A 13690-nucleotide genomic window follows, 5' to 3' on the forward strand; every position below is an offset into this window, starting at 1 on the left:
GAAGCCCGTGGCGAGGATGATGCCTGCGGCGAAGGTCTTGGCGAGGGCGAAGAACCCGCTCTCCGTGCTCAGGAGGCGCCGCCGCTTCCGCCCCGCCGGCAGCGGGAGCCGGCGACATGGAGGCGGAGGAGCCGGCGATCAAGTTGGGACTTTGGGAGAGAAAGAGGATAACTTAAGGAATTGGCATAATAAGTTAGGGGTAAAATAGGTATTTTATATAGGTTTTAACTCTAGTATACATTTAACTCATGTTTAACCCGAGTTAAACTAACAGGGGATAACTGCGGGGGTATTTTGGAATAACGGTGAACATATGAGGGGCATTTTAGAAAGAAAAAAAAAGTAGGGATAGATCGGATATTTCCGAACGCATGAGGGGTATATAGGCAATTATCCCTTTTAGAAAAAACTTCAAATACTATCCCTATGATTTCACACTTTCTCATTTTAGTACCCTATGGTTTAAAGTGTATCAATTTAATATTCCGTGTTTTTATTTTTATCTTTTTATTATCGATTCTATTAATTTTTTTTCACTAAATCAATGACAGAGTTAAAACTAAATGGTACTAAATTGAATATTCGATAAGCTTAGTTAGGGTATCTAAAATTTTTTTTTATAATTTAATAAAATATTAATGAAGAAGCTGACGAAAGGATAAAAGCAAAACCACACGACACTAACTTAATACATTTTAAACCACATAGTACTAAAATAAAAAGTGCCCTAAAATTTAGTTGAAACTCTATTAAAAATATTGTTAACTCTTGATAAAACCTATAGCGTAAGTACTAAATAATAATTACGAAATTAGTAACAAAATAAATATTATAGATTAAAAATTTTATTACAGAAAAAAGATTTAAAATCAAATTAAAGCTAGAATAAAGGCTGTAAATCAACCCCGACCTATTCTCCCCACCATGCAACACTTCCAATCCAATCATCCAAATAATTTTATCTTTTTATTCTCAAAATATTCTATAATAATTTCTAATTTTTCCTTGAGTAGCGTAATGTAGGTGTATGGTTAAACTTGTGCTGTGCGGTTCATGATGAGTACGATGCACCCGGTGTAAGAGGTAATTTTACCGGGTGGGAGGGCGGTAACGCGATCCGATTTTCCGTTTTGTAGTAGGCTAGCAGCAAACGTAGCAGCAGAACCGCTTCGTCCTGTACACGCCTGTTTTCGTATAAAAAGGTGAAAAGGTTATTTATTTATTTATTTATTTATTTATTTAAACGGAGCTTTTCTTTTCCCTCCTCGTTAGCCATTCCCCTCCACTCTCTCTCTCTCTCTCTCTCTCTCTCTCTCTCTGTCACATCGCTCTCTCTCTCTCTCTCTCGTCTCCGTTCTCGCCTCGATCGAGAGCGAAACCCTTTCGCATCTTCCCCACGACGATCGTTTTCGTCGACGACATTGTTACAGCGACCCGTTTCTTCGACGATCGGTGGTGAGGTGATCGAATCTCTCTTCGTTTTCTCTGTGTGAGTCGTGAAATCTTATGATCGGTGTTTTTTTTTTTTCTTTCATTTCTTTTCTTTTCTTTTCTTTTTTTCTTTTTTCGAGATCGATGAGTTCGAATAGAGTGGAGTGGAATGGAATGGATGATCTCATTTCCTTTGTATTTATGGTAATTAATGAGGTTATTCGTAGCTTTGAGCTGTTTCAGTAGATATTACTTTTGAATCTTCTCGTTTCTTGGTACGTTTATGATTGAAAAATGAATGATTGTAACGCTCTATATGCCACCTTTATTGTCTTCTTCTTTACTTTTTCATCAATATTGTTGAAAATCTATGTATATTAGTGTGAAGGGTTTTCGAACACTCAGCGGTTCTCTTTTTGTTGGCAAAATTCTTGTTCTTGGTTGAAGAGGGATTTTAGGGTTTCAGCAATGCTGTATATATTGTGATAAAACCTTGCAATTCCAGTGAAAAATTATCGATTCTTGGAATTGTTTCATTATTAAATTCATGTTCGTTTGCTTGGGTGTTCGTTTTCTCTCGTTTTCTTTTCTTTAGTTTCTCAAAAATAGGATGGGGGCTGGGAGAAGGACGGAGACTATCACAGTTTCGACTGATCCATATAAAACTCCGATGCCTGGGAACTCCTCTGTCTCTGCAAGAAATTTGCGTAAGACCGACCTCGGAGGAGTCATCTTTGGTTGCTCAATACACACGATGAGTGAATGCCTTTCTAAGCAGCTATTTGGTTCGTCGACAACCCTTTCATAATTGCCATCAACTCATCTTTTATCTGAGTCGGAGTATCAATTTACTCACCAGATTCTAGCGATATTGTTTGATATCTATTTTTCTGTTCTTCTGAAGGTGGGAGTAAAGACCAAACTGATTATCGATTGAAATTAGGGTTTCGATCTTATGTAAATAAACTTCTTCTTCCGATCAACCCAAGAAAAATGTAATAGCTTTATAATAAATCTATTTCAGAAATTGGCATATCTTTACCAAACCATTCGCATGGGCTTGACGTGCATTTGTATGGTCCAGGGAGTCTTGTTCTGTGGTATTGGTGCTTCATCAGTCTTGTGTTTCGCTTCTTAGTGTTTTGTCTATCATAAGTATGCCATGTTGATTAGCTATTAAATATCTATATCTATATCTATAGGCCATAACGAATTATGGATGCTTTCATAGGTGTCTTTTGGTAGTTTTTGGTACGTACTGTGTTATTACTGAAATTTCTTTTTGATAGGCTTGCCTTCCAACCACTCACCTTATGTGAAGAATATTGAACCTGGTCTGCCGTTATTCCTGTTTAACTATTCCGACAAAAAATTGCATGGCGTGTTTGAGGCTGCTTGCCATGGCCAGATGTGCATTGACCCTTATGCATGGACTAAGGATGGTGCAGAGAAAACAAAATATCCCGCACAGGTATTTTTAATGGGGCATTCATAGCAATGATGCTTCGCATCTTCCATTGATATTTAGTTTTATTTTATCGTATTTTACTCCTTTACTTCTTTCTAATGATATATTATTGGCCATTTCTTTTGTAAGGTTCGTATCCGCACCAGGTCACAGTGCGAACCACTTCTCAAGGCCCAATATGACAAAGTGATTGCAGACAACTATTATAAACCTAATTACCTTTGTTTTGAGCTAGATCATGCGCAAACACAAGGTCTGCTTGCATTGTTTAGACCTACGTCTGTCCCTCCTAATATCAAGCAAGTTCCACCAACGGCAACTGCTCCCTTAACGGCCGTCAAACGCCAGGCGAGCAATCCTTGGAAACGTGTGGACAGTCGGTTGGGTGACTCAAAGGGTTTCAACGCATTTTCTGTTTTGACGGAGGATAATAATCCTTTGTCAGATAACTGGGGTGATTGGGATGCAGAAACCTCAAGCAGTGCTCTTGGTAAGAAGGAAACTGAAGAGAAAATTTCAGAATGGGAAAATAGTGAGGAGACCATGCTGCTGGAGGATCCCTTAGTTGTTGATTCTGCAAATGATGATACTTTGCCGGTAAATAATCCTGGTGATATTATGCTTTATGAAGGCATAGAGAGCAAGATATTGTCAGAAGAACAATCTAGCTATGAGATCAATATGCCGAATATTCTTCATAAACTAAAGAATATATCTTTACAACGAAAATGCTTAATTTCGTTGTCTAAGGATAACTATGTCGCGAGCAGTTCCACACAAGTGCAAGAGAAAGTTATAGTTCCAGCAGAAATGATGAATTCAGCTATGCCAGAGGAAAATGCAAGCACATCTGCCCAATTTGAGGGTGATGCAAAGGTATGGTGTCATTTATTTTGTTTTTGTTTTTGTTCCTTCATTTATTTCTCTTTTAATGTGTTAATATGCAGTAAATCAATGACCCTTTTTAACTTGAAGCCTAACTTGTGTAGTTGTTGCAAATTATTGAAGAATTGAGAAAAAAGGCTGCAGCGGTAGAGAATAAGCAGGTGTAATTATTAAACCTATTTTTCCTTCTATAGACTTTGGGTGTGATAATTTAATTTTTTCAGCGCGTTGGTTACTTAGGGTTTTATTTTCTTGATGATGGTATTTGCCATTTTGCTATCACTTTCCAAACTAAATTGGCAAATTCATATTTCAGTTTTATTTATATATTTCTAATATTCTCTACATGGTCTTGATTGGTAACATTGTTGGTCCTTTTATTGTAGTTGTGGGATTGTATAGAAGAAATAATATTATTACTGTGGATGCGTTCATCTGCCCTTTTACTCCACATTCCATTGCATATGCTCGTGTTCTTTATATTGCGAGTCCTGTGGAGCAAATGGTTCATCGTCGCTTGCATTATTTTGTAGATGCAGTCAGATCAGGAAGTGCAATCATTAAGGGGCATAGTCATTGAGTCAGAAAAGAAGATTCAACGGTTGGAACGCCAAGTTCATGTGTTGGAATCAAAGCTTTATCCATCTATTTCCCTTAGCAGCGCGGCCACACCACTGGCTGAAGCAGAGCAAGCTATTTACCTAATGGGTGGCTACAATGGCACCACCTGGTTATCGACCTTGGATTGTCTTTCACCAGCGACGGACAGTCTAGTATCTCTCAGGCCGATGAGTGTCACACGCTCATATGCATCAGCAGTTGCATTGAGCAATAATATCTTTGTTTTTGGCGGTCGAGACACAGAATCATGTTTTTCAACAGGTACTGTTAATTTACTAGTCACTACTGCATATGTCATTTCATATTCTCTTGAATACGATACTAACCTAAATTATCTTTTTCCTTTTTTAATGAAGTTGAATGTTACAACAAAAGGAACGATGATTGGACAATGTGCCCTCGTTTGAATCGTCCGAAGGAAGGTCTTGCTGGAGCAACTCTCAATAATAAAATATTTGCTATTGGGGGAGGAAATGGACCGGAGACGTTCTCAGAAGTTGAGATGCTTGATCCAGCTCTCAGTCGATGGATTTACAGTACACCTTTGCTTCATAGGGTACATCTTATTCCTTGTAATTGTAAATTTATTTCCTCTAAATTTATTCATTCTTGGTAAATATGCACTTATAACATTTTAAAATGAAAAGAGCATTGGCTGAGGTTCAATTAATTATTCTATGCGGACAACTATTGCGCTCCTGCCAAATCTTCTTTTGTTGTTTGAGGATGTTAGTCAACTTTGTTATCCACAATTATTGTGACATCAGATTTCAATGCAAAGTTGCTGGCACTAACCCTCACCATAGCAACAATTTTGGAAGCTACTTCTAATCTTCAGAAATGGCCCAAACTGGATTGTGGATTCGTGATCTCTTTCTCGTGATAGGGGAAATGAGTTTGCCTATGATGAGAAGACTTTGCCGACATGATTAGAAATGGTAGTGCCCTGTGCCACAAAATGTGGGGAGGAAAGGAATTTAAGTTAGCTTTTGTTAGGAAGGTAGCTAGATGTAAGAAATGCATTAAACTGTCCTGGTGAAAAGTAAAGCGCTAAGCAATGCTTGGCAAGGTTTTTTTGAATGAGTGCAGAGGGAAATTATGACGATGCAAGAGAGCAGCAGTATGTTTGCAATAAAACAAAAATATTAGCTCATGGCCGTTAAAATTTAACTAACAAACTCAGGGTTTCAATTACACAAAAATGTAGAGAAACTCCCTCAACTATAGGCCATTTTGAAATACACCCCTCCATTTTTTTTTTATTCATAGACCTGCCATCGACTTCTAATATTTTTAGTTTAACTTATTTTCATCAGTTAAATTGAAAGTTTTGTTTACTTTAACAGTGATTTTTTTGAAGTAAACAAAACTGACTATGAGATTATTCTACCCCTTTCCACTTTCGGTGAAATAAACAAGCGCTAAGGGACTCTAGATTTTGTTTATTTTCAATGGTTGATAGCTATCGGAAGCTGTTATTTTTAACAAACCCTATTCAATTGAGACAAACAGACTCTAACTAAAATTAACTAAAAGTTCCGTCGGTTAAAAAAAAAATGTTGAAGGGTCTATAAAAATTGGACTATAATTGAGGGGGTTTTCATTCAATTTTCCCCTATGATATGTCAATGATCAGCCTTTATTTTGTCTATTTGATGCCTATTTTAGTAATTATTTGATAGTTATGTCACTGTCATCCTGAAATTTTTTTTTTCCTCAGCGGTTTGCTCCTGGTGCAGTAGAATCTGGTGGGGTGATTTACGCTGTTGGTGGATATGATGGATCCTGTTACCTGCAGTAAGATATTTACATGTTTTCTGTGCTAGTTTCTTAGTCAGCATATGTGTGGATTATTTTTTAATTTAGCATGTTTTTTAACACTTTCTTTTTCCGGGGTCGCATATGCGCTCATTACTAAACTGCTTCAGTCACTAGATTTATTTAGTTGCAAAATTTGCTATGATACAGGTGTACTGGAATGGTGATTGCTTGTTAGATATCTTCACTTTTTTAGTTTTGATATAGTAAATTAATTTCTAGCTGTACTTAAACAAATTTTTCGTATTCTAATATTATACTCTGTCCAATGATTTTACAATTTCGTGTTTTCTGCTTACTTTTGCAGTTAATGAAAGATGTCGAGCAAATAGATTTTTTTTGTTTCTAGAAGTCAAGCTGCAATTTCTTTGCATCATTTCAAGAAGTAAATGTGATGCATAACTTGTGTTACTTCTCTTTTCGTTTATCATTTTCCAAATTTTACTTCCGAAATAATTAAAGACTGAAACTGATCATTTGTAAAATATTCACTATTTTCATCTCATGTAGGGTCAATATTCAACACACATTCTAGGTTGCTAGAAGAAATAGAAATAAAATTTCTTGTTCCTAATAAATTAGCAATTGCATTTTGTGCATTAATGCTCCTATATTTAGTTTACGTAGTCTTTGACTAACATAGATGCTTGTCATCTCTATACATACTTAGACTAGTAATGTATACTTCTGGATATATTTAAATATTTTCGTAGGTCAGCTGAACGATATGATCCGAGGGAAGGATACTGGACGAGGCTCCCCAATATGAACTTGAGAAGGGGTTGTCCTTCATTGGCCGTCCTTAACGGGACTATGTGAGTTTCCTCTCGTACTAAGAGATACCATGCTTTGATTCACTATTTTTTTTCGTTTTCTGAATTAGATATGATCAATTATATTCCCAGATATGCAATAGGAGGAATTGGCGATGGAAGAACGGCGGTTTCTACTGTTGAAACCTTTGATCCTCGACTTAGTTCCTGGATGATGGGCAGGCCAATGAACATTGATAGAGCATATTTTTCTGCGGTAGTGCTGGATAATGTTTTGTTTGCTCTTGGTGGGCTTCAAGGCGGCACTGTTTTGGAGTCTGTATGAAACCTCAACCCTTTTTTGTTCTTTTTCGGGAATGAAGTTCTGTAGGGTATACTCGATCTATCGCACTTGCACAGATAATCACCTGAATTTTCGGAAGAAAGTAAAGAGGGAACCTAGTGGACCGTGCTGTCCATTTCAATCAACCACATATCCTTCATTTCCATCGGTTTTCTGTAATAACATTGGCACGTAATTATCATGTAACTCTTTCCGTGAAGAAACACCAATAAATGTAGCAGGCAGGTGGTTGATTGAAACGAACAAATTATTCTAGATGATTCAGTGGAAGAGACAAATTATTCTGACGACTTTATCTTGTTCTTCTTCTTTCCTTTGTTTTCTTCTTTCCTTTTTTTTCTGTTTTTTTTAAGTGTTGTTGTGAATCTGATGAAGCCAATACCTGTGAACTGCAGGTGGAGTGCTACAGTGGGAGGACCGGTTGGTTCATGCAGGACTTCAGATCATTTGAGAAGAGGAGCTTCTTCTGTGCCGTTGTTCTGTAAGTATGGTGATTCGATCCCCTCGATACAACAGTATACTAGCTTAGAGTCCCTTTTTTTTTTTCTCTTTTTCCTTTTTCTTAAACTGAGAAGCATTTTTGTGAGGATGCCTCGGCATCGTTTTACAGCTTCCAGTTGTGCATATTCTGAATCATGATTTTTCCAAACATGTGAATCATGACATCTGTTCGTGGATGAAAGAAGGTCCAAATTACTAACTCTACTTGGGGTTCAGCATCACTTTTCAAACATCTAATTTTAGTATTTGGGTAATCTCAAATTTAACCTTTACCTGATATTAGGGAGTTTTAAATTGTAAAAAAATTACGGGATTTTAATGAATAGCCCTTTTGATCTCCGAGAGAGAGAGAGAGAGAGAGAGAGAGCGCAACGGGTGGGTAAGGATGGTTAAGGATGTGGACAGAGATGTAGTTGAAATGGTTATGAGCAATGCTACAGGTAAATCTTAAAATGAATTGTATATCTTACACTCATTTCATCTTAAGATTATTTGTGTCACATTATTTTTTAAAAGTTTTGTTAAAATTCAATTTGATTTTTATCAATTCTAAAATTGCCGGTGTAAGATGTACATCCTTTTTAGGATGTATAAAAAGCATTTTTCTATCTCAAAGAGTAATGCTACGCGTTCATTTTAAAGTGGGGCGTATATTTTACACTCGCTTTATCCTAAGGTCATTTTTATCACATCAATAAGTGCATTTGATATTTGTACGGTCGGTAAAATTTTATTATTCACCAGAGCTATACTTTGGGACATTTTTACCAACCGAAATATTGCAACTCAGCCCCTAGCCTACAAAGGCTACACTCTGTGAATGCCTGGACGGCGGGAAATAAAGGAAGAGATTAACGATTTCATCTGATGTATCCTGTGCGTCCATGCACCGTCCTTTCATCCGTCCCTCCATCTAAGCTTGTAACTTAAATCAAACTAATCCTTTAAAATCGTGAAAAAAAAAAAAAAAACCAATCTATTAACGGACGGATGAATGAACCGTGCATAACTGTACAACTGCAGCAGTTACTACATACGCTATGTCCGCTGAGTGAGGCCGGCTACTTGCCCGCTCTATAGTTCTCCCGAGTCCATTCTCAATTGGCAATAAAACGGGCAGAGTCAGGAAGACGTGACACGTATAGTAGCCTCACAATCGCACCTTCTTTTTTCCGCGCATCAGATATTTCAGCATTTACCGGCCGCCGGCCTTCACGGCCGGCACATAACTTGGAAATATGCTGGTAGTGGGTTGGAGCCCAGGTCCTGTGCAAAAACATAGCAGTTTTTCTTGGGGAATTTAATTAATTAGAGATTTTGCTGGGAAACTATTCTCTGTTATCACCATTACCACCGCTTTTGTTGTTGCCACTGCCATACCAGCATAGTTACAGCCATTTCAACTACATCTCTGTCCACATCCTTACCCATCCTTATCCACCCGTTAAGTCTCTCTCTCTCTCTCTCTCCTTGCACACCCTAAAAAGGGTGTATATCTCTCTCTCTCCTTCCTTGCACACCCTAGAAAAGGGTGTATATCTTACCCCCCGCAATTCTAAGATTGATAAAAATCAAATTAATTTTTATAAAATTTAAAAAAATTGATGTGATAAGAATTGCCTTAAAATAAAGTGAGTGTGAGACGTATATCTCATTTTAAGATAGTGAGTGTGAGATGTATATCTCATTTTAAGATGTATTTGTAGCATCGTTCTTTGAGATAATTTATTAGCAAGAATTTAGGTGACAAAGTGGTTAGCACTGCTTCAACAACTCTACAGAATTAGCCCTCACAACTCGAACAGGGGTTCCCTCTGTCGTGACAAATTTCAAATCTTAACGAATCATGAGAAATGGCACGGCACCATTTGTGATTGTACACGCACCCGAATCCGAATCCGCCGTCGACCTCCTTCAGCAAAGGGGAAGGTCGATGGGAGGAGGCTCCACGGCCTGCAGCTCCCCGACCCCGTTCTCCACCAAGAACGCCATGGCGAGCCCCCACACGATGTGCACGTCGAGGTGGCAGTGCACGAGCCACACCCCGGGGTTGTCCGCGACGAACCGGATCACCGCCCACCCGTTCACCGGCACCCCGACCGTGTTCCGCTGCGGCGGGTCGACCATGTTGAACCCCGCCGGGTCCGTCGCGGGGTTGTAGTTCCCGAACCCGGTCGCGAGCACGTAGAACTGGTACCCGTGCACGTGCATGGGGTGCTCCTCCCCGGCGACGATGTTGGTCCCCTGCAGCACCACTTGCACCACCGATCCGTACTTGAGCTTGTACACCTTGGTTCCCGGCACTGGCTGCTGGAGGTCCTGGCTTATGTTGCTCGCCGTGTAGTCGAATTGGATCGGCGGGCCCGGGGGGAAGTCGTCGGTGAACACGCCCTCCGCCCCGAGGTAGCTGGCTTGGAGGATGGAGACGGTCTGCGGTAGCACGAAGGAGACGTTGTTCATGCTGGCAGTGAAGCGGGTCCCGTTCGGCCCTCCGCACAGCTGGTTCGGCTGGCAGTTGAAGAGGCCGAGGCCGACGGTGAAGAAGAGGTGCTCGTCCACCGGGTCGGGGACGTCCACAGGGGACGGGCTTCTGATCCCCGCAGAAAAGGCGGCGGCGGTCTGGGTGTCGTTGAAGGCGGGGAGGGCGGGGAACAACGGAGGGAACACCGAAGGGGAGGTTCTCGTTGCAGTGGGACACGCGGCGGAGACGTATTGGAGGATCGCGGTGGTGGTGGTGTTGTCGAAGGGGACGCCCTGGGCGCTGGCGTAGGCCTGGGCGGCGATGTAGTAGCGGCGGCCCGGGGCCTGGGTGGTCGTGACAAGGACGTCGGTGGTCTGGCCCGGGCCGAGCATGAGGACCGGGGTGGTGAAGGGCTTTGTGTAGGCCGCATCGGCGGCCACCACCGTCATCAGGTGGCCCGCGATCGCAATGAAGAGCTCGTTGTTCATCGCGGCGTTGATGAACCGGAAGAGGTTGGTCTCGCCGTATACCACCGGGATCACCGTCGTTTCTGTTGCAGCATTGAAAATTCACATATTCAGGTACAATTATCATGTCGAGTTTTAGTTCGAATATATGGTATCCGATAAATACGCAGCGGATGGATGGGATCACCCTGACTGGAGCAGTCATAGAGATCGCCGGGCTGGCCGTTAATGGTGAAGGCGTCGGAGATATTTGGGGCTGCTCCGGTGATCATCGCCTGTCGTAGAACATCATTAGGGTCCCTATTCCACCACTGGCCTGCTCACTTGTGTTACCACTTTCATTAGCTTGTCACAATTATAAACAAAGAGAAATTTGTCGAACAACATATTCATACATTTAAACACTATTCTGAATAATTTACATACTAAATTACATTGAGATAAAATTTAGGTGTGTGTATATGTACATGGCCTAGATAAGGGGTTAGTGGTGAGTAGTACCAAGTAAAATGGGGAACTCCCTCTTAGGCATGGTGAAGGGATAAATGGAGCCCTCTTCAGGGTAGATGATGAGAGCTCCATACACAGTGGCCCTGAGCCACATGCTGTGCGCGTGCCACCACAGCGTGCCCTCTTGTCCCTCAATTGTAAACCTGTATATGTAGCTCTCTCCGGGCCGGATCGGGCACTGCGTCACAAACTCCGGCCCGTCCGCCCACGCCGTCCGCAGCTGCCTTATTCCGTGCCTATGTTTTCACACACACAACATTTTATAGAGGGGAAACATGGCCTATACGCAAGAACTGCACTAAATGCATGTCTCTATTGCATGCGTGTGCACATGTAGAGGCATTAGTAGTAGTACCAGTGCAATGTGACATTGTATAGGGCTTGGTTAATGGCTTTGATCACAAGTGTATCTCCATTCCTAACCTCCAACGTCGGCCCCGGAAACAGGCCGTTCACCGTGATGATGTTGTGCATCTCGCACAGCCTCTTCACCGGCGTCGCTTGAATCTGCACACGAGCGCAAAACCATTACGAAGAACACGACCATACAGACGACGATCGACGTGCATGAGCAACGAGAAGTAGAATCACATACGACAAATTCGTGGTAGTGAATCTCTCCAGACGCGCAAGTGAATGCAAGGGAAAGCCATAGGAGGATAGAGAAGAGCAAGCATTGCATTGTAGAGATCCAAAACAGTTAAGAGTTGTTTAGAAGAATTTGAAACAGTGGTGCATATGGAAAAGGAAGAGAACAACTAATAGAGGGGGAATCAATTAGTGTAGTACCTATTCTTCTATAAGAGAGAGGCAAAGGAAAAGGCAATGTGGTTGTTTGAGGTTGGGAGATTAGGTTTTAATTTGTGTGCATGAGTGCGTCTTTAGTATTTGGCCAAAGTTTCTTAGTCAATTTTCAGTTAAAAAAAAAAACCTATGAGAAGAGGTTGTTGTACCCACTGGTTTATTGAGATGTTGCAAAGAACTATAATTAGCATCTTCAGTAATACTTACATCACAAGTTCTTTACTTCCTTAATCGGGGAAATTAACTTATGATGTATTATCTAATTTTCCAGATCAGTTAACTCATAAGATCGATACATGGTAGCATAATATTAGAGTCCATTTTAAATCTCTTGTATATTACGTGTGGATTTAAATCCCTATCATACAAACTTAGTGGGTTAAGTAAACACATATTAACTTGCTGTGAGTTGTATTTTTGGCTCTTAGCTCACTTATCAGTCATATACAGTGTTGAGTATTGTTCTAAACTGTGTACTTAAATTAAACCTTTCTCCTTTATGACAAATCTAACAAACTAGATTTGGGATGTTACATAAAACCACATCCTTCATTGATTCAATCCCTCCTTGTTCTCTCAATAACATGAATATATACATACCGACACCGACTGTATCTAGCGCAGTGGACTAAGAGCTTAATAGTTGATATTCAAGATTTCAATTTTTATTTTTTGAGAGATAGGTAGTACGCTACCTGCTTCGTTTATTTCATTTAGAAATAAACTTAGCTGAAAATGTGAATCAACTAGGATTCGAACTTGGGACCTCGAATACCAATCACCAAGTCTTTTGCCACTTGTTTTAGAGACAGTCGGTTCAAGATTTCAAATTTTAAGTCCAATTACTTCACGTTTATAATTGAATTAACTTTCAACAAACGAACAAAACAGATGGCATGTTATCTCTCTCTAAAAAGATAGATACTTAAATTACAAATTAGGATGTAACATGCTCTTTGGTGAAAAGTTGTATTTAGCTTGTTACGTTTGATCAACTGGTACCATATTTCTCACAGTTGGGTCCTTTTAGATATGAAAACTTGTTGCCATATTTGTTTGGTGAGAGTCGTTAGATAAAAGGTTATGTACCTCTCCCTCTCTACAGTGGAAGAAATTGTTGTCTCTACCCAGCGCATTTGTACATCCGTGCACCACCAATTCATATCTCCCATCACTATTAATATTGTTGATCCAAAGATTTTTTTTTTTAATTATAACAGTTTCACTGCATAAGATGTACCTTCATCTAATTTATGACAAAAAGTCTAATCAGGAGTAAATTAATAATTTTCTATTTTCAAATTTTTTCGTAACTTATACTTCTGTCCACTATGAAAGCTTTTTACCGAATAAAATAATCATGATAGAGAAAACTTTATATATATATATATATATATATATAGAGTGAGGCTACTATGCTATTGGAAGCACGGAGCCTTCCGTGCTTCCAGCTCGTTTTCGATGTTGCGACTTTCAAATCGTCGATCGGCTCCGTTAAACTTGATCTAGAGTATTTGGAGTACCTAGAAAATAAATTTTATTATTTTTCGATATCATTTGCCTAGTGATCGAATAGGCTCAAAATCAACAAATTTCAATGGCCGTAGT

At 40.0% G+C, this 13690-nt stretch overlaps 2 protein-coding genes across 2 annotated transcripts; one reads left to right on the forward strand and one right to left on the reverse strand.

The window, feature by feature from the left end:
* On the forward strand, positions 1508–8056 carry LOC109709128 (kelch-like protein 20). The gene is made up of 10 exons (XM_020231196.1): positions 1508–2216; positions 2721–2902; positions 3029–3775; positions 3889–3945; positions 4318–4666; positions 4762–4961; positions 6126–6202; positions 6937–7038; positions 7129–7315; positions 7735–8056. Exons 1-10 carry the CDS (start codon positions 2042–2044, stop codon positions 7822–7824), a joined length of 2166 nt encoding a protein of 721 aa, XP_020086785.1. The 5' UTR covers positions 1508–2041; the 3' UTR covers positions 7825–8056.
* Positions 9525–12120, reverse strand: LOC109708590 (laccase-3-like). Its single transcript, XM_020230391.1, has 5 exons — positions 11874–12120; positions 11634–11785; positions 11270–11514; positions 10956–11084; positions 9525–10851 (listed from the first exon to the last, which is right to left on the reverse strand). The coding sequence occupies exons 1-5, from the start codon at positions 11958–11960 to the stop codon at positions 9755–9757; spliced, it is 1710 nt and encodes a 569-aa protein (XP_020085980.1). The 5' UTR covers positions 11961–12120; the 3' UTR covers positions 9525–9754.

This window comes from Ananas comosus, linkage group 4, assembly GCF_001540865.1.
Source record: "Ananas comosus cultivar F153 linkage group 4, ASM154086v1, whole genome shotgun sequence".
NCBI lineage: Eukaryota > Viridiplantae > Streptophyta > Magnoliopsida > Poales > Bromeliaceae > Ananas > Ananas comosus.

Coding starts and splice junctions, on each gene's coding strand:
- LOC109708590 (XM_020230391.1), bottom strand. CDS start 11,960: ATGCAATGCTTGCTCTTCTCTATCCTCCTATGGCTTTCCCTTGCATTC. Junction 11,786..11,873: donor TTCACTACCACGAATTTGTC/GTATGTGATTCT, acceptor GCTCGTGTGCAG/ATTCAAGCGACGCCGGTGAA. Junction 10,852..10,955: donor CTATGACTGCTCCAGTCAGG/GTGATCCCATCC, acceptor ATGCTGCAACAG/AAACGACGGTGATCCCGGTG.
- LOC109709128 (XM_020231196.1), top strand. CDS start 2,042: ATGGGGGCTGGGAGAAGGACGGAGACTATCACAGTTTCGACTGATCCA. Junction 2,217..2,720: donor CCTTTCTAAGCAGCTATTTG/GTTCGTCGACAA, acceptor TCTTTTTGATAG/GCTTGCCTTCCAACCACTCA. Junction 4,962..6,125: donor GTACACCTTTGCTTCATAGG/GTACATCTTATT, acceptor TTTTTTCCTCAG/CGGTTTGCTCCTGGTGCAGT.